This window comes from Fundulus heteroclitus, chromosome 20, assembly GCF_011125445.2.
Source record: "Fundulus heteroclitus isolate FHET01 chromosome 20, MU-UCD_Fhet_4.1, whole genome shotgun sequence".
Classification (NCBI taxonomy): Eukaryota; Metazoa; Chordata; class Actinopteri; order Cyprinodontiformes; family Fundulidae; genus Fundulus; species Fundulus heteroclitus.
In genome coordinates, this window is record NC_046380.1 from 28,874,474 (window position 1) to 28,894,819 (window position 20,346).

General features: G+C 42.8%; 1 protein-coding gene across 3 annotated transcripts; it reads right to left on the bottom strand.

The window, feature by feature from the left end:
* Positions 1-1,253: 1,253 nt before the first annotated feature.
* On the bottom strand, positions 1,254-19,917 carry srpk1b (SRSF protein kinase 1b). 3 transcript variants are annotated; one of them, XM_021320459.2, is made up of 16 exons: positions 19,791-19,917; positions 19,136-19,190; positions 12,185-12,312; positions 11,138-11,246; positions 10,294-10,381; positions 9,503-9,590; positions 9,223-9,329; positions 8,916-9,081; positions 7,974-7,999; positions 7,661-7,880; positions 5,692-6,108; positions 5,074-5,168; positions 4,783-4,890; positions 4,294-4,363; positions 2,751-2,843; positions 1,254-2,564 (listed from the first exon to the last, which is right to left on the bottom strand). In XM_021320459.2, the coding sequence occupies exons 1-16, from the start codon at positions 19,801-19,803 to the stop codon at positions 2,380-2,382; spliced, it is 1,968 nt and encodes a 655-aa protein (XP_021176134.2). In that variant the 5' UTR covers positions 19,804-19,917; the 3' UTR covers positions 1,254-2,379. The 3 variants fall into 3 exon arrangements, with proteins under 3 accessions (XP_021176134.2, XP_036007322.1, XP_021176135.2); XM_036151429.1 differs by lacking the exons at positions 19,136-19,190; positions 19,791-19,917 and adding an exon at positions 16,385-16,470; XM_021320460.2 differs by lacking the exons at positions 19,136-19,190; positions 19,791-19,917 and adding an exon at positions 13,468-14,261.
* Between the last annotated feature and the right edge of the window lie 429 nt (positions 19,918-20,346).

The window sequence follows — 20,346 nt, forward strand, 5'->3', positions numbered from 1 at the left end:
TTTTTTGGATGTTTTTTACTGATAGTTTGAGGATTTCTCCTAATCTAGACTCAGCCTGGGCCAATCATGAAAACATGAACAGCACTTCCACCCAGAAGACACAAGTTGGTAAATTAACTTACTCCTAAGTCTCAGAGGGCTATGAATAATTTGAGGCTTAACTGTATTTCTAAAAAACATTTTGGCTTTCCCGAAAGGTTTCGTGGCGCTCTGCAAAAGTATTCACAGCTTTTAGATTTGTTCACATTTTGTATGCAACCCCATCTTTCCTACATTTTATAAAGATGCTATAAGCTCGGACAAAGTTATGCACAACTTTGTGGGGCTGTGGGTAATCATTTAGCAATCAGAAAGTTGTAGGTTCAATTCCAGCATCTTCCTGTCACATATGAATGTGCTCCTGGGAGAGGCACAAAGTACCCTACTGTCAATGTATGATTGGTTACTTGTTAAGAGTGCTATTGGATGAAAGTAGCTGTAAAGGGCTTTGACGGGTCTGTAAGACAAGAAAAGTGCTATAGAAGTTCAGTTCATTCAAAATAAATGTTTAGTAGGAAAAATATATTTTCTTTTTACAAATTAAAGAAAATCAGCAAATTGATGGATGCGTTTATTTCCAACCCCTTTATTCTGACACCATAAATAAAATGCTCCACAACCAATTGCCTGATTGGTGAAATTTACTCCACTTGTGTGTATCTCGGTATAAATCGAGGTGTTCTGTGAAGTCCCTGAGGTTTGTTAAGAGAACACCAGCGAACAAATAGCTTGACGATGAAGACCATTCGTTGAGAGGAAAACGTTATACACGCCACAATATCTGCCCTCTATGCAGATAATCGTTGGAAGGAATTTACTTTTGCTTGCTCAGCTTTTCTAGGTGAGCAAAGGAGCTGGATGCCTGAAAAGACTCGCAGCTGTACTTGCAGCAAAGCGAGAGTTGAAGTATTGACTCAGAGGGCCAGAACACAAATGAACACACGTAACAGATCTTTATTTGCAAAGAAAATGCTGCAAATGTTGTAATATAATGGCACTGCTACCCTTTGTTGGCCCATCACATTATTAACAACCTATAAAATACGCTCAGTTTGTTTTAACATGAAAAAATGTGGACAAAGTTAACTATATTTTTGGCAAGGTACACCCTACCAGATGTCTGTTCCACAAACGTCTTGCTTGTAGCTTTAAATAAAATGAATTACTAAAATTACCAAGTTACTAAAAAAAAACCTTCAATTTAGGAGGCAAACTAATTTGGAAAAGTGTTTATTCTCATTATCTACAGAATGAAGTATAGACGGAAGACATGGACATCAAACTTGCATTAAAAATGTATGACAACTGTAACGAAGGTCAAAAGTAAAAACTATCTGCAGTTGATACAATCTTTTGTTAAACCAGCACATTCATGGGGAAATTAAGTCTTGTACAGAAGCTGAATTTATTGCCTGATCATAAACAACAAAACATTTTAAGCCCTTCAGGAAAAAAATAGAAATAACACCTTTTTGCTGCTCACTGCTTTGTTCAGAACCTGCATTAAGCCAAACTCTTTGGTACAATGTTCTGTACACTGGATGCTGATCCATGTAAGGTTTGATTTCACTGTCCAAGTATAACTGAGTCTATTAAAACTGTTCACACCCTCACACCAAATGCTGCATGAAAATTTTAAATAATAAAGAACCTTGACGATGCCTCAAATGAAACTAATCTGGTTGTCAGAGTCTGTTTTTTTGGACAATTATCACTGACGCTCACTGCATTAAACGTCTGCTTTCTAATCCTGTGGAGCCGTTTGTGTAAAAATGTACAAAAATTAATATATTTTTCTTCCTGTTTGTTGACTGAGATGATAATTTTTCAGATGACAGCACTTAAAAGATCACTGGTTGCTTTTTAATTTAGCAAGCGCTGTGCAGGGATAAACTCTGAACACACAGTTTTGAGCCAAAAGTGGAGAAGCTGGCACATGACGATTGGCAAAGATTTGGCTCAACGGTGAACTATACGACGCCCTGCAGCTTCCATGGCTTAACGTTTCAAGATTGCCTCTGGCGCTCCTGTCCGTGTAGAAAAAGTGCAAATTTCAGTTCTTGAAGAGAAAGAATGTGCACCAGCGATGGAGCTGCAGTCAGAAGAAAAAAAGGAAAAATAAATGCTAAAAGTACAAGGAGTGAGCGGTACTGAAGGTTCCCCAATTAGTGAAATCCAGATCAGGACAAAGCCTGGACGGTCTTCCTCTCCATCGCTTGGATGTGTGCAGGTACGCTGACAACAGTACGGGCACCACGACGGGGGATCCTGCTCGCAGACATGAATGCATTTGCTGGCTGGGCTGCTTCACAATAGAAAAAGGGTGGTGGCGTGCAGGCTTTAGGACGCGAGCCATGGGTGGGAGAGGCACTGGGCCGCTGTGGCTCTCCTTTCAGGCACCAGGTCTAGCATGGGCAGCAGGAAGCTGCTGAAAGAGTGCGCCTCCTCCTTGGACCACTCGTACTTCTCCACCAAGACGTCGAACAGACCCCACGGCTTCAGCTTGGTGATGTGTCGCAGGTCGCCTGGGAGAAACAAGTTTCGTCAGTCTGGCTGCAGAGCTCAACATCAAATAGCTGCGCTTCAGTTAATCCCAGCAGATGGCTGCCCTCTGGAGGCATCACGTGGTTTAGCCTAAAATAGTTATCTTTTCATCAGCTTTCAAACTGAAATCTGCAGCGGGCAGCTGGCGGCGGGCAGGTGCCTTTTACCTTTCTTGGTGAAAAACTCCTTGGTGTATTTGCCCGCCACGATCAGCTTCCGAGGAACCTTCCCGAGCAGCTCGATGATGAGCGCTATGTGATCTGCAGGGAGGCAGGAACACACCAAGAGTCACACAGACAGAAAGAGTGCATAAAAAAATAACATCTGTTAAAAAGACGTAGAGAAGTACACCCCATTAACTTTTCTACATTTTGCTGCAACCTCGAAGCCAAATGGATTTTTAAAGAGTTACATGAATAAAACAACTGTGGAAGAAAAAAAGGACACATGGTTTCCGTCAGAAAAGGATTCTTGTATGTGTGTTTAGGATAATCATCAGGAGGGAGAAGCCCGATGGAACTGATCCCTCTTAGCTGTTCATCTCCTAAATATTGTTTCATCTGGAGTTTTTTTTTTTTGTCTCTATATCCAACTGGGCTTCTGAGTGATCCAAAGTGATTCAAACGACCTGGGCCAGATCAGACGGCTAGGAAACCCCTTCCACATTACCACCTTCTGGCCGGGTCGAACAGTAGCTGTGGAGACATTCACGTCAGCGCTCAGCAACGGTGAGAACTGCAGAGGAGATCAAGCCGCGTTCTCTGAGAGGTGAGAAGACGCGGTACAAAGTGCTTTTGATCAGCGCTGCTTTTTGGGGTGGGACGTGGCTAGATCTATAGGTCTTCCTGCCTTTGAATCGACAATAAAACCTCAAACTATGAGCAAAACCCCTTCATTAACCCAGAGCGTGCCTGATCAGCCCTTGTTGATTTGAGTTTCCCTATTAGCTAAATAAAGCATTTTAACTTTTATTTCCTGTGCACCTCTCTTGTCACATAGTTGTGAGCTTCGTGCTTTTTTGGACAACCGAATCCCTAAAGAAGAACATTAGTGTAATTACTAATTAGTAAATCTGTGACCCTAAAGAAATTAGTTAATTGTTTTAGTGAATGTCTCCAATATCATGCATTTTGAAAAGAGTGAGAAACTGATTAGATTTTATTCATATTCATAATTTAACATAGCCTTCATCTTCCCAACAATTAAAAAAAAACTTAGAGGTCAACAGATTTGATTGATAGGTGTCAGAAAAGATGGCTGCTTACACTTACAGGCCTCACTTTTCAGGCTTTTGGTTATAAATAGTGTTGAAATCCACAAATCTTGTTCTCTTCCTTCGAATATAACAACACTTTGTGCTGGTCCATCACAAAAAGCTCCAAAAAATATATACAAAAAGTTACTCTTGCAACTGACCAAATATTAAAAGCTAAGGAAGTTTTTAAAATGTCTCCAACACCCTTTATCTGGGAAAGAAAGAACTAGACTTTAAAGAAAAAACACATCTTAATACTAATGTTTCCATCCAGTCAGAACTTGAATCGTTTTATGCTCTGACATTTTTTCAGGCCTCAAATTGAATCCACTTTGGAAAATTAATTGAAGAATACTTTATTAATCCGGAAAGGGAAAATAAAAACTAAATCATCTGAAGGCAGATTGCCACTTGTGGAGGATGTTCTCCTTTCTGAACCTCTTGGCAGAACTAACCTTCATCTCTGGAGTAGTCCTCTCCAGAGTGCGGTTCAAACAGATAATCTCCAGTAGCAAGCTCGAAGGCCTGACGAAAAACACACACAGTCAGAGTTACGGACCATTCAATTATAGTAAATCAGTCAATTTATTTTATTTGGGGTTTCTGCCTCTCTTAAAAAAATAGCAATTTTATAAACCAGTAAGCCCTTTCCTGCTAAAACACTATATTTTATTTCTTTCTTACAGGATCAATGGGACTGAAACATTTGTATTGATATCTTACTTTAATCAATAGGTCTAGAAAAAACTCATTAGTCATTAATGCATGACTTCCTGTTTCTTTGGACTATGACACTAAAAAATAAACTATAACTACAGAAGTCAATGCTAGAGAAGTGCACTAAAAGTGGCACAGAGTCCATATAATACCAGTTATTCTAAGGCGTTTGTACATTTCTTCATCAGGGACGCTGTAACTTTAACAGTCCAGTGTTTGGGTTTTACCATGCAGGCTGTACTCCAGATGTCAGCTGGAGTACTGTAACCAGCGCCGATCAGAACCTCAAGCGAGCGGTATTGCCGTGTCTGGATGTCATCTGTAAAATGTTTGTGCTGCAAAAACAAAGTAAAGGGTTTAGTAAAATTCACAGATGCCGAAATGAACAGGTGAGCAACATAATCTAAAAAACAAATCGACAAAAGAAAAGGCTTCAGCTCCAATAGAGCCCCATCCGATAACGCCCACATGTAGTCAACTTGCTGCTGATGGAGGGGAGGGGGCATATTTTTACTCACCACCCAGCAAGCATTGCCCAGGTCAGCGATCTTGACCTGCAGCTTGTCGGCGTTGAGAGGGTCCAGGGGGTTTACCAACATGCTGCCTGCTGAACCTGGCAGAGAGCGGAGGAGATGAGGACTGGTACCGAGTCATCTTTAACGCCACACTCTACATAAAACAACATGTCCAGGTATTTCACTGCTGCTGCAGTGCGCTTACAGTGTTTGTTATCGAATTAGAACGGAGCAAATGATTTAATGTGTGAAGCGTGTAGAAAAAGATGCATTCATATGCACAGTTTAGAAGCTCAGCAAACGCTTTCTGACCACATCTGTCACGCATTAAACTAAAACATGGTTTAAATCTGAATTAAATTTTTTTTATTTTTGAGAAAATGCAGCATGTCATGTTAAATTCTTTAATATTCATATGAAATCTCTAATAAAATAATTTCCATGTACATTTATGAGATAATGAGTAAGAAATTGAACTCTAGACTTAATAAAAACAATATCTTCAAATAAAACTCAGTTTAACTGTAGAAGAAATGCACAAATAACTTGAATATTTTGCAAATCTTTTAAGTTTAATGAGCTCTATTAAAAGGAGAAACCAACATTGGTTCTGTAACTAACCACTCTGCCTGTCCTCGTCTTCACTTCCCCTCTTGTTCTCAGCTTGAGCGTCGATGTCCTCCGTCTTCTTCCTCTCTCGTAGGCCACCGTCCGGCTCCACGGCGGCGTCCGAGCCGAGCGAAGCGGGGAGCTGCTGGGGCTCGGGTTCTCCGGGTGAGGCGTCGCTGCCTTCAGGCTCCTCTTTGTCACATAAAGTGTCTGGAGTCTCTGCCTTGCTTTCTGGCTGGTTGGCGTTCTGCTGGTCCTCCTGGTTCTCCACAGACTGCTTGGTCCCTTGGGTTTCTGAACGGTCCTTTGTCTCCGGTAAGGAGGAATGGCCGTTGCAGTTGATTTCCAGTCGGTTCTCCTCCTTGGCCGCTCCCGCTGTCTGATGGCCGATCTGAGGCGGCAGAGGGGGCTGCTCCTCGGGAGTGGAGTCTGAAGCAAAAATAGGCTGGATTATCACCTAGGCTTGATTAATTGTTTTATTAATACATAATTATGCTACCTGACGGATCAACACTCAAATTCTCAAAGTTTTTACAAGTAAGGATTGTAAAAAGTGCTGTATGCAAGGCTAAACGCAGTCCACCTGTGTAGAGTGGTCTTTAGAGCCGACTAGTATTTAACAGCATCATGAAGACCAAGGAGGGAGCACAGCTCAACCCATCAGCTGATGATGGAGAGACTATCTGATAATTGTAACCCTTTCCAGCCACAGCTGACACACTGAAGTAGTTCTAGAAAAGAAACGTTTTCTTGTATTCTACAAGAATCTTAGGAGCATTTCTTGGCCTGGGGGGAAATAACATGAAATCCTACTTCAGTCAGGCAAAGATTTAATTTTCATCAGGGTTCCACCACTTTCTAAACAGTATTTGCTTTGACTCACATATGGACTAAAGCGACATCCCAATCTTCATCCATATGGTTTTATATAATTTTGGTCCACCCTTTGCAGCTTTAAATCCCTCAACTGTTCTGAAAAGGCTATCTATGAGGTTCTGAAGAGTTTGTGGGGATTTTTCAACCTCTCTTTCAGAAGCGACTTTCTGAGGTCAGACACTGATGTTGGTTCTCAGTCTCCGCTCTAATTCATCCCAAACGTGTTTTATAGGGTTGAGATCTGGACTCTGAAGGCCAGTCAAGGTCATCCATGTCTTCATGGACCTTGCTCTGTGCTCTGGTGGAGTCATGTTGAAGGAGGAAGGGCTTTGGGTGGCCTACCACTGTGTGGCTGAGTTGCTGTCATTCCCACTTTGTTATAATACTGCTGACAGCTGACTGTGGGATATTTAGGAGCGATTAAATTTCATGACTGGACCTGATCCACTTGTAGCATCGTATCACAGAACCAGGCTGCAACTCTGAGCTCTGAGAGCGACCATTTCTTTCACAAATGTTTGTAGAAACAGTCTTAATGCCTGGTGTTTGATTTTATACACCTGTGGCAATGGAAGTGACTGCAACACCTGATTTCCACTATCTGGATGAGTATTTGGCAATATAGCGTAATTTCAGGTCAATAGTCTGTACTTTTTCAAACTCAAATTTCCCTCATTCTCAAACCTAAGTCAGTTTTAACAGAAGCGTCTTTAAAACATTAATTTTAAAAGGAAGGTTTGATTTAACGGTGGATGGAGCGATGAGAGGAAAACAGGACTAACAGGAAAATTATGGATGTACAAATATTACATACACTGTTTTCTATTCCTCAAGGAAGGAAGGAAGCAAGAAAACGATGGGAGAGGGAATATTCTTGAAGTGCAAATATTTGACCATTTGTTACTTTTTTCCAGACTGACCAAACATGGGAATTACCCAAATCGGATTACCGGCATATCTAGACTCTAGAAGCCCCTTTTCAGCCAATAAAACATGTCTTAACTAAAGCAAAGAGATTCTAAATAGCTAATAGGAGCCATGACGCTGTCAGAGGAGCGTTTGCCCGAGATCCAAAGAGAAGAGCAGATTTGAAACCGTTATTCACCTGTGCTCGTATGGTTAGCAGTGTCTGGCAACGTGGAAGAGTTAGAAAGGGTAGCTGAGGACGCATCTTCATTAGTCTCCGTCTCCTCATCCTCATCTTCCTCCGCACCATCAGGCAAAGCTCCTCCCTCCATCTCCTGAATCCTCTTCTCCAGCTGTTCGGCCTGCTTCTTTTGTTTTTTCTTCATCTTCTTTTTCTTGTTCTTTGACATTTTTGCCATCTAAACATGGAAAACACAGCATTGGATTCTAAACTCAGAATTCCCCGCTCTCAAATCTTAATATATGGAAAAAAAACTCTAAAAAGGACTTACAGCTTTGGGTGCAGGAGCTGTACTGACTGTAGGAGACGGGATAAATCAAAGGAAAATAATGTTGAGTGATCGGCAGCACATTCATAGCCCCTCTATAATTAGTATTCTGTTCTGGTGGCTGAGTTTACATCCGCTCTGCTAACAGACTGCCTGTGCAGAGGCTCGGTGCTCAGCAGGAGTCTCATACATTTCTCTAAGCGAGACGATAACAGCCGTAACCAATCCAGCGGTGACTCATAGCAGACGCGGCTCAGCTCGCCGCTTTTATTAGAAACAGATTTAGACTGAAAACGCTCAAGCTTCTGAACAATGTCATCAAATTTAGTACAAGTGACTATATCAAAAAAGAGGGAGCGTAATTGTGCTTTAAAAATCACAGTATATAATTAAAATGTGCCTTAAATTTACAATACAAGAGACCAACACAGGGTAGCATGAAGTGAAAAATGGGAGAATATTGAGAGGTTATAATTTTGGTTAAGAAATCAATTATGTGTCAGCTAAAATATTGATCCAGACAGATTATCTTATTATAACAAAGATCAATGATTCATTTCATTAAACAGATTCTCAGTCGGGTTATGGTGGGCTTTCATCTCTATACGGCACTCCTGCTCTATCGCATAAAATCCCAATAAAATACTTTGGCGTTTGTGGTTGGAATGTGACAAAAATGTTTACGGGGTTTGAAAACCTAAGACGAGGCACTGTATAAGCTGCTTAGGTACTTGGCAATCTGTAAATTTAAGGATCCACCAGAATAACATCGCTTGATCAAATTATATGTAATAGTTAAAGATATATTTCAGTTCCTCCACATGTTTCAGCCAGTTTCAAAGTGTTGTGAAGGAAATTTCTAAACAAAAGCAAAAAACGCTGGATCACAGAAGCATTCAAATCTATTAATTTTTTGTTAAGGTGTAAAAGATAGGAAGTTGTTACCTGCAGATCCAGATGGAGGCGGAGCACCAGACTTCTGCCACTGTGTAGCCTCAGCAGCCATCTTCTTAATATAGGGCTCGTTGACGGTCAGCAGGATGTTTTCAGGTTTAATGTCTGTGTGAATGATCTTACACTTGGTGTGGAGGTAGTCTAGGCCCTGCAGAACCTGCAGAAGAGTCGGGTCAAAAAGAAGAAGGATCTTTTGGGTGAAATGGATTCAAGTGTAAGAGAATAAAGTCAGGTTTGACACGCTGAACGTTTGACATTTTGATTCCCTGAACTCCGTTTTGTGTTTTTTGTGCTCTACCTGTCGTATGATGCTTTTCACACAAGGCTGGGGCAGGCCTTGATAGTTCGATTTTATAATCCACTTCAGAAGGTGGTAGCCCAGGACCTCAAAGACCATACATACATCTGAAGGAACCAGAGTCAAGGAGATCTCTAGCACAGAATCAACAGGTGGCACGAATAACTAGCAGCCTGCAGCCTTTCATCGGCCCTGACATTTAGCGACAGGCTAGCAACTTAAAGAACAAGATGGAAGATGCAACTCTTTATCCTGAAACATTTTCCGGACTACAGGATACGAGTTCCATTCATGCCGGAGATTTTGAAGTCGTCTAGCAGCTGCACCACCTTCTCTCTGCTGGGATCTCTGGGATCCGTGTTTCTCACCTGGAAATAAAATAAAAAAATTAAAATTAACAGTGATGATGAGGGACATAAAAAAAATGTTTCTTCACCGACATTAGATCAGATTAAAGCTTTCCAGTTTTAGGTCCGTTACAAACAAAAGGATTTTGATCTGCTAAAGGACAGAACGTGCCGTTTCACACTGCCTTTAAGCCTTCGTTCTTGGGTTAATTCACACATTCTGCATCAAAACACTCATCTGTGGATCAAAACCCCGTCTCCTTTCTGAACAGCATGATGGCTGGACACTGCTGTTATGTCTATACGGTTTGGGAAAAGTGATGGTGCCACCTACAGATGAACCAGACCCACGGAGGTCTGTAAATTCAATTCCTCTGGACGTGGCTCGTATCTTTTTATATTTTTCTGTGATGGCACACAAGGTGGCAGTGTGCTGGAGGGGTGCCTTCACCCAACTACAATGTTGTGAAACAACCTGTGAAACACTTAGAGTACCACGTACGATAATCATCATTTGGGCTTTCCAAAATTATCTAATTACACAGTAATTTTAGTGTAGATAAACTTCTGATTCAGAATATGAATACTGGTAGATAGAATGAAGCTTAATTAACCTGAAACAGTAAAGGTTTACTCTGGTTAAAAGACATACGGAGGAAACAGGTAAATATTTTATACAGTAACAACTATATATACAATATGTAACTGTATATGTGTGCCTTACAGATTTGAGCAGCTTGATTTCGTCCAGGGCCGTCTCTGTATAATGTTCAGCACTTTTTACAACCTTCATCGCCACGAAGCGCTTCTCTCTGGAAATGACAAAAACATGCATGAAATATGTATCAAATCAGAATACACTTTTCAAAAAGATCATTAATAAATTCAAAAGACATTTAGGATAAAGTAACATGTAGTTAAAAGGTGAAAAAGGTGAAACTAATAGGAGAATTTTGTTGAGTAGTCTTTATAATCATAAGTCGGATTTTCAGTCGGCATCGAAACAAAAACATCTTCTTGTTGGATTTCTAAAGTGGAAAGCTGGACGTCTCTGAGCCGCCCACAGCTCAATGTTCAATATGGCGGCTGCTTATATTAAAAAAATAGTTGCAGGTAGAAACTATTTCTTAGCACGTCTGATGCTGCTAAATAGTTTGTACCTGAGAGCATACGCAGTACTTCACCGCTTCTGCTTGCGAAAATGAATACGCCTTTTATCATAACAACAATTAGCCAATCATACTGGTTTTCCTACGTTCAGAGCGTGCTCAGCTTGGGTGTGACATCATTTCCAGATCTGAAGCGCTAACCTCTTAGAGGCACTGCGCTGGCAGTAGCTGGCAGAACCGGCTGTCACCACAGCTTCCAGTTTCGTCCCATCACTCAACATCAGGTCATTCGTGTCCGTTCAGAACAATTGCTTACTAAAGAAATCCTGAACCAACTACGCCAATATGCATCACTTATATGCAGCAACTTGTACAAAATCTTTTTGCTAAGTCTTGAATTCACTGTTTCATTCAGAAAGCAAGAACCTCGGCGAGATTCAAACTGATGAGCAGACTTACTGGATGTCCCAGGCCAGCCACACGGTGGAGAAGTGGCCCCAGCCCAGCTTACGGATCACATGGTACCTCGCGTTGAACAGGTCGCCAATCTTCACATGATGATATCCACCTGAACAAAAGCATACGCAAAAAAACCATGAAGACCAACTGAAACGTTGTCATTCATGTACAATAAGGCGCTCTGTGTTTAGCGTATATTTGGGTCCAACACATATTTCCAAGAAAAACTTGGATCCATATAAAATTCATTTAGAAATCCAGTCCAGCATTGATTTATGGCAAATATCTCTACACCAGGGATGCTTTAAATATGGGAGCTGGGAGAAAAAAAATACAGATACTGGAAGAAAGGAAGGATAACAGGAAAGGGAATTGTACAACACAAGGATGGGAGGAAAGATGGACATGGCTGGAAAGAAGGAAGGTATAAAGGACGGCCACAGGGATGGAGCGACAGGAAGAAAGAGGGAACACCACAAAGGAGGGAGAGAGACAAGATGGACAGAGGAAAGGATGATGGGAAAGAAAAAAGATCACAAAATTTAAATGACTGGATTAGAAACAGTCTATTTCATCATTCACAACTTTTCTTTAATAGTAATCCAGAGCTAGAAAATATGGAAATCAAATTCCACACCTTTGCCAAACTGTGTAGGAACCTTTTTTAGCTGAATTGTTTCTGTTATCCATCACCCAACTATTCTTTTCTACTTCATTTCTCTTTCATCTACAGTTCTGAGCCTGAATCTTCTACCTGTATTATGGTAAAAACGATTGCTCGAGTCATTAAAGCAGAAAAAAAATAATTGTAAAGGGTGTGTTAAGACAGACTCTCTGTCACCTGAGCTGAAAGGTATTTGACCAAAAGCAGGTAAGAACAACAGGAGTATCAGGTTAAGCTGCTCTGTGGAATAAAAATCAAAACGTGGATTCAGTCCAGCTGCTTTATCCATTACAGACATAAAACAACATCAAGTTTTGCCAACACTGATTTCCTCTGAGTAATTTTTCATGTTTTTGATGTCTGAAGAGCGAGAGAGACCCTACCCCTGCAGTAATCGTTGGGATCCTCCTGCTCGTCGTCGTCGGAGCCCAGGATCTCCTCGTCCTGCTCTGGAAGGGGAGAGTCCGCTTGGCCATGCTGAGAGGTCCCTCCGCGACCGTGAGGCTCTGGTCTGATTGGACGACAGCGACAAACACAGACGTAAGGCTGGGGGGGGGTGCAGAGAGGACTGCTGGAACCATCAGCGATGGACAGAATAAAGAAATGCATTAAAAGAAGCACCAAGAGGCTCCTTCACTGACTACAGTTAGTGAAAATCTGTGAAAACGCTCACAGAACAGCTCAGGTGAAAGTCACAAGATAACTCGCACCACTAAAGAGAAGTTATGTGCAGGGCTGCGACTTTCTCCACACATGCAACATGAAACCATATACAGCGTAGAGTTGCTAGGTTACAGAAAACAGGCCAGCATCGTGGCGACCTTGCATAAAGGAGCCATTAGCCGAGCTTTACTGCAGGACCCGATCTGACGAGCAGCCAGGAAGAGTCTTCTGAAAGTCAGAGGATGCAAACCCGTCTGAGAGCAGATCGTCAGCACGCTTTAATGCTTTGCAACCTAACATCGCCATAGCGACCGCCTAGACTCCTGTGTCACCTCGGCATCTGCAGTACGACGGCGGCCGCCACCTATTAAAACCAATTAAAAGGCGTTGGATCATCTTAAGTTGCTGCTGGGAGGCCGAAGTGAGTCCCTGACTTCCTTGAGCCAGGACATTATGTCTACAGTGAGGGGGGGGGGCGCTGTCCTTGCTCTGGAGGACAGCGCACCTCTGCAGGACCGAGGCACAACATAAATCATGGCGAGACTCTGAAGTGACAGCACTGTTTTGAATAAAACATGCCCTTCCTGTTCACAGAAACTGGACGCAAAGGACGCATTTATCGTTTCCGAAACATAGCACTGCCTGAATTTCCACTTCATTTAATCAGAAAACCGTCACATTAAACACTAAACACACTTTTAGTCTTATAGTACATCATTTAAGGAGAGCCAATTCCATTCTCAAAACTATCAGACATTTGATCCCAGAACAACATGACCGTGTTTTTTCCAAGTCATGCATCAGGGGAGTAAGTTTTCGTCCTGTTATTTCCAACACAAAGAGCAGAGACAGCTCATTGCCCTGTAATCAAAACACAGACACCAGGATAGTTGAAAGACCTCAGCAACACTGGAGATACCTGCACCCAATCCTCGCTCTGGCTGCCGAGGCATGAAGGGTGCTACAGCTCTGTATAAAAACAGCATGACAATGCAGGTCCTACCTGCAAGATGCACGGATGCCCATGGGATGGGAGGCCAGGAGGAGGACAGGGGAGGGCGGGTACTGAAACAGCCTCTCACTCCATGCGCCAGAAGAGGAAAATATGGAGGTGGTGAGCAAGTGGAAAAGTAGAGAGAGGGCAGCAGAAATCGCCCAGCGCTGACGAGTAGAAAGCCAAGCAAATATAGCGAGGAGACGGAGGAGGAGAGGAGAGGAGCCGTGGCTGGCGAGGCCGCGCTGCAGACCGAGTCCTGGACTGCAGGCTTCCACTACATGCTCTGATTCTTGCTCACTTTCTCCTCTCCCTCTCCCGCTACTGTCTCTCCATCGCTCCGTCTGACCGAGAACTCTCCTTGGCTGTCGTCAGCCTCTGGCCCCGCCCCCCTCTCGCTGACAGCTGGAAGATGATTGGGGGAGAGAGCCCAGCACTGCATTGCAGGTGAGGTGCGACATCAAAGCCCCTCCTCATCTGAGCCAAACACCAATCTCCTTCGCTAAAGATCTACTGATGACACAGTCTAGGTTTCTGATAAACTCCATCAGATTGTTTGGGTAAAATGTCCTGGAATTTCAGAGGGTTTTCAGATGCCCTGCAGTCCGGAGGGATTCCTCGGGGCTTTGAAGAACAACAGGCCCACAGGATCATAAGTCACCCACATACTCACGTAGCTGCTGCACATCTTTCACTTCAAAACTCTACGCTTTGCTGAAATTAAATTTCTAGATTAGGTAAACTGGTCAAACTAAAAGGAGTTTTTCCGCCCCTGGAATGCCAGTCAAGCTGCATTTCTCCATCCACCCTTCCAATTAAAGGCTGGATTTTTCTAAACACTTGTATAAACATAACAACCCTGTTGGTTTGTGTTTAACACCAACATTGTTTTGCGAAGGCCAAGCCGGCTTTCCTCCGGCCAGAATGATGTCTGATAAACATGCCGTGATCTGGACAGTTCTGGAAATAAGGATTTCTGCTCACGAAACCCAGCATTAGTATCATTAAACTCCCTGAGATCATCATCTTTAGGGCAAACGACAAACCTATGTAAAAAAAAAAAAAAAAAAAAAATCGCTGATTTCAGTTTGACCCTATGACGGGTGAGCAGTGCACTCACTAAACCAACAACCTAGCTGTAAACAGCCTATTTGGGGGAGAAACCCTCCAACACCTCCTAGATACCGCCGATTGCTCTGCGTGTTTCAGCCTGTTACGCGCACTCTTTGTATTGAACGGATGTTGCCTCTCGCCGCGCGTTAACCTTGATGATAACGTTTTCCTCTGGGCTGTAAACCATCAACTGAGGGCTCAAGCCCTAAGCATTAAAACTAATAGACGGGTCTCTTCTATCGCTGCACCAAGCTGCTGCAGGCAGGGAGCGCGTAAACGATTTGCAGCTACAGCAGAGACGAGCTGCAGCTTAATGCATCCTGTCACTTCGCTGCCCAACCATCATCCAGGTAGGTATAGCCAAGAAAAATAAAATAAAACTGCCACTATGTCTCTAATTTGAGTTAGTGTCAGCTGATTTGCTTCATAAAATCCAGATTCTGTCTAAAAGGGGAATGCCAGGAAACACAGCTGGCTGAGGCTAAACAAGGTGTTTGCCGGAATCATCATGGGCTTTATGTTTTCAAGACTATTTAAAAAAATAAAAAAATAAAAGTCAGAATCTTTAGCTGGAGAACTGACTCAGTTTGAATCGCACTTGGATTGCACGAGGAATGAACCTTTGCTCGTTTCAACAAAAGTTTGAGTGTTAGTGATAAAACTAACACTCAAACAACTTCCTGACATGTCCACCGCGGCGGAAAACGTGTAACGTGACGGCGTGCATCAGCGTCGCCCGCTGCCCCAGCGAGCGCATCGCTTCACAAAGTAGAATAAAACGAGGGCGCAGAGGAAGACTTTGCTCCTCACAACAAAGCTGGGCCAGAAAGGCCGCTGTCCCAGCTCCCCTCCCTGCACGTCAAATCAATACAAAGTGTCTGAGAAGCAGAAAGAGGGTGCAATGCACACCAAGTAGTAAATTGCTCCACTTTAGCCTCCCAGCTCCTACTGGAGTCATAAAAGAAGGCTCAAAGCAACAGTATGCAAACTTTAAAAGTTTTGATCAAATGACTTTTCAGGTTTTTCTCCACTAGCATTGTACTGAGGAGAAAGCTGCCAAAACAGACTCTTTACTGCACTGAAGGTTTTTTTCCCCCTCTCACACAAACAACAGCTCTTGGTTATAAACAGCTTAAAAAAAAATAACAGTTTGTTCCGCCTGAAGTCACCCAGCTTCAGGCATAATAAAATCTGCACAGGCGTAATAATGTATTTGTCCCACAAACAGGACAGGAGGACCTGCAGTGTGAGAACACGGCGCTGTAGTGGACTGCAGAGGAGAAAGGAGTTGATGGGTTATGTAATGAAGGCACAGCTAGAGCTGGGAGAGAAGCAGCAGAGATGAAAAAAAAAAAAAAAAAAAACACGACAGAGAGCCACAACACTGGCAAAAACTCGCCAGCACCCAGGCGGCTGCTGCTTGCTCGCTCGCCTGAGCTGAGACGCGTTGATGAAAATTTCCTTCAACGCAGGAAAAGTTACCTAAACAGGTGGTTTGACTAACGGGGGATGCGAAAAATAAAGAGATCAGAGAGCGTCACGCCACCGGAAAATTCAAACGTGTTGCACAAAAATCCACAATCGGTTCTTTTCTCCCATGGTGAGCAGAAAGAAACAAGCAGGCAGGCAGGTGTTCGCTGAAGCTGCAACAATCTGCTCCCTCATAAAAAATACATCATCCTAATAACACGCGAGTCAGGCTCGGCGGAAGCTGATACCATCATCGTGATCGCAGACACCAAGTTTCAACATTATTACAACGTTAAACTTGTGACCGGTCTCTCTTCCAAACAAACGCATACAGACGACTCACTTGCACGTTAGACCGCTGGCAAGTTTCACCACAGCCGTGTTGATGGAGAAGATCCAGTCCAAGAGCCACATGACAAAAAGGACAAAAAGTCTCTCCCTCTTAAAACGCGGACCAGTGCGGCCAGAACGAGGCGAGGGAAGATGTGTCCAGACCCTCGGCTGTGACCAGGTCTGCCCTATCCCCCTCTGCTGTTTGGATGCTCTGTGCTTCCCCAGTCCCTCTCAGCACAGCACACACAATAGGAGGCGCAGGAGGGAGGGAGGGAGGGAGGGAGCAGGGGCAGGCTTAGCTGGAGACTGAACAACATCAGGCTGCTTCCCAGCTATTCAGAAAGAAATACATTTTTAAAACCCCACAAATGACACCTTCTCAATTTAAAGAGCAACGCAATCCGCGCTTCACGCGTTAAAAGTCTGCAGCGTTTGCGAGAAGAAGGTCGACCCGAGGGAGGCCATATTGTTTTAGAAAGTTAGAAATCCTGAAGCGCAGCAGGATGCTTTAAGACGTTCTCTAGGCTCCAGAGGTTGCCCCGTCCCAGCGAGCAGCATCAGTCCGCTAGCTTGTCTTATTATGTCACCTTAAAAAAAAAAAGCCATGACCAAACCATTAGGGCCCGAACCCCCCCCATCTGAAACATATACTACACCCATAAAGATCATATCACCAATTAAATGGAAACATAGAGCCCCATTTATTGACACCCTTGATAAAGAAACTCATCTTTTACTGCCGTAGAGACAAACCATGAAGGGATTATTAAACACTACCCGTTTTTGAGTACAGTTAGTAAGTGAGGAAGAAATAAAAAAAAAAAAAAAAAACACTGCAAAAATGACAGCCCCCCCTAACAGTCTCTTTAACACAGATGTACCTAAATCATTTTGGCCGATATCTTTATAGTACTATTTACCGTCAGACCGGGAGCTGCGAGGAGGATGATCTGAAAGATTAAAGCAAATTGCAGCGAAGCGGCACCTTAGGGTCTTTAGAACGGCTACTGGATCATAAAAGCTGGACATTTGGTACTGATAGCAGTTATTAAAACAACACCTGGCAAACTGAAAGCCTCGTTTTTATGTATCATGTATCAAACTGTGCCCCGTCTATCGTCTCATGATGTTTTAACTTCCACTAAACCAGGGGTCTGCAACCTGTGGCTCCTTACACCTTCAGCTTTGGCTCTTAAAAACTTAGAGCAAAAATGCAGGGGGGGAAGAAAATTGGTCAATGTTTCTAAATGTAAAGGTAATCTAAAATTGCTGGCTTTAGGATGCATTTACTTCTGCAATATATGCATAATAGAACGAAAGAAAGAAACTAATGGTGTATAGAATATTTTACTAAAGATAAATGAAGTATATTTTTGTCAATAGGTTGCAAACAATTTGCTTTTTCATTATTTTGATGCCATTTGCTATAAAAATCAAATGTCCAATTGAAGAAAATGCATTATACCTAAGTATAAAAATACTGTTGGTTTAAATAATAAAACTTGATCTTTGATATAAAAAAAATAAACAAATTTCCTATAGTATACTATAAAAACAAGCTCTTGTTTCAAAGATGTGTAACGTTTGTGGCTCTAAGAAATTTGTTTAGCTGGACCGAGGGCAAAAGTGGCTCTGAGGCTTGTAAAGGTTGCTGACCCCTGCACTAAACGTAATCTGGAAAAAAGACAAAGCTGCAGCACTAGGAATACAAGTGCATTTCAATAAATTTGAAGAATTGAAAAGTTTCTCTGCTTCATTAATTGAAATAATAATAATAAAAAAACTGATTAATCAAACAAAGAGTGATATATTCAAAGGCTTTTAGATTTGAGGCCGTGGCCTAACACACAATCGGCAAACAGTCTTCTCGCTAGAGAAGCCTCATGCTGAATGCAAGCATATTCATGGAAAGTTAAGTGGTAGGAAAAAGGTGCACAAGGTTAAAAGCTTTAAGAGGATTACAAAGCAATAGTTTGAGGGAAATTCAGAAGGCGTGGACAGAACCTGGAGTCTGTGCTTTAAGAGCCATCTCACACACACAAACACAGACGTATCCTGGACCGCAACCGTTGGAGTCCTTGTGTTAAACCATTCCTGAACCAGAGACATCAGGGGTGCCGTGCTTTTGGGCTGAGGAGAAAAAGGGGCTGGACTGTTGCTTAGTTGTCCCAAATATCAATTTTCACATGAAATGATGCATTTCATGGAGCAGCCAGTGTTTTATCAAGTCCAGAGTCAGCAAAGCCCCTGGTCAGGTATTCTTTAGAGCGCTTCAATCCTCTCTCTACTGCCAAGTTTTATGGCAATGCAGACTTCACTTTTCAGCAGGACTTGCCACCTGCTCAGACCGCCAAAAAGTGCCAACACCTGGTTGAATCACCATTGTTTCACTGCGCCTGATTGGCCAGCAAACTGGCTTGATCTAATTGCAATAGGACACTAATAAAGCAAAGCTGGGCAAACCTCAGCAGAGCAACAGGCCGATCGCCTCCGTGGCACGCCGCATTAATGCAGTAACTGGTGCACCTATACATTTTATGAGAAGCTGAATTTGGTGTGTTCATTAGCTGGAAGCCATAATTATGAAATCAAACAAAAACATAGAGTGCTGAAATATATCACCCTGTGTTTAATGAATTTAGATCAGATCCTCTTTATGGAGTGAGTCCCTGAAATAGTAACTTCCCTGATCAGAATAAAGAAACCTGTCGTGTGAAAATGTGTTTAAGAGGGGGGAAAAGGGGGAGAGTTTTCTGGTTACTTTTTGCCAGGTTTCCTCGGCCTCGTCCTCTTCTTCCTCGCTTGGATCGCGAGAACTGAAAAGCAGAAAGAAAACAAAAAAAAAACATGGCGATGTGTTTGTGTGACAGAGAAAAACACGCGTTTAATTCAGAGCCCCCCACGCCTGACATCAAGGGGAAAACATACTTGACTTCTCTGAGGTGTGGAAAAAAAACACAGTGACGGCTGAATAAAAGCAGCTATGTGGTTAGCAGGTAACAGAGCCTAGCGGTGTCTTATGGGTATTTTTTTTAAATAGCGGCTAACAGCGACGTTGAGCGTTTCGCTTTGAAAATTGTTTTCGCCACAAATATTCCTGGTTGTTATTTAAAAGCGTTTGTGACGACAAGACGTGTATAAATCTATATTTCCTCCCGGCACAAACATGTTTCGGCACAAACTGTCCGCAATGTGAAGCTAATGTGACAAAGCTAATGCTAACATAATGTTACCACAGAAACACACAGCAGAGCGCATGGTCCACGGTTACTCTACACCGGTTCCTGCGTGGGTTGCTTTATCTCCTCCGCAACTACTCCTAGGGCAAGTAACCAGCGAGAAGTGTCTAATAGTAATAAGTTGTGAGTTACGGGTTCAAAATGTACAAAGCCGTTTGGTTTAGTTGGCGACGTTACCTTTTCTTTCCATGCCGAACAACCCGTCAAATGCTGCGTTCAGTTGCTGTTGGAAATGTGGGAACCGTGTTAGTGACGTGCCGCCCGGTCGCGAATAAAAACGGCTGTGAGAGTCGGCTCTTTTAAGTGAACGACGGGGACCGGCTACGATCGGGAGCCACTTTCACCCCCTTCTCTCATAGTTTTTTCACTTGATTTGTCAAGGGTCGTGTCCTCCCTGTCACAGCACAGACAAAACAGGAGAACAGGGAAGAGAAAAAGAAAGCAAGGGACCAGAGAATGAACGCGCTTTACTTGAAAGGCGGCATGAAGAAAGTGAGCAACAGCCAGAAAAGGAAAAACATCTGGATCTAGTGAAATGCAAAAAAAAAAAAAAAAAAAAATAGACACGCTGATAACCTGCTATTAATGGATGTGGTAGTGTGCATACAGCATCATGCAGTACACCACAATCACCGACACCTAATCTGAAGAGCCCATTGGGAGCCGAAAGAGTTCCGGTTCTTTTTGTTGAGACGAGCCAAAAGAGCCGGTTCTCTAAACACAGCCGGGATGC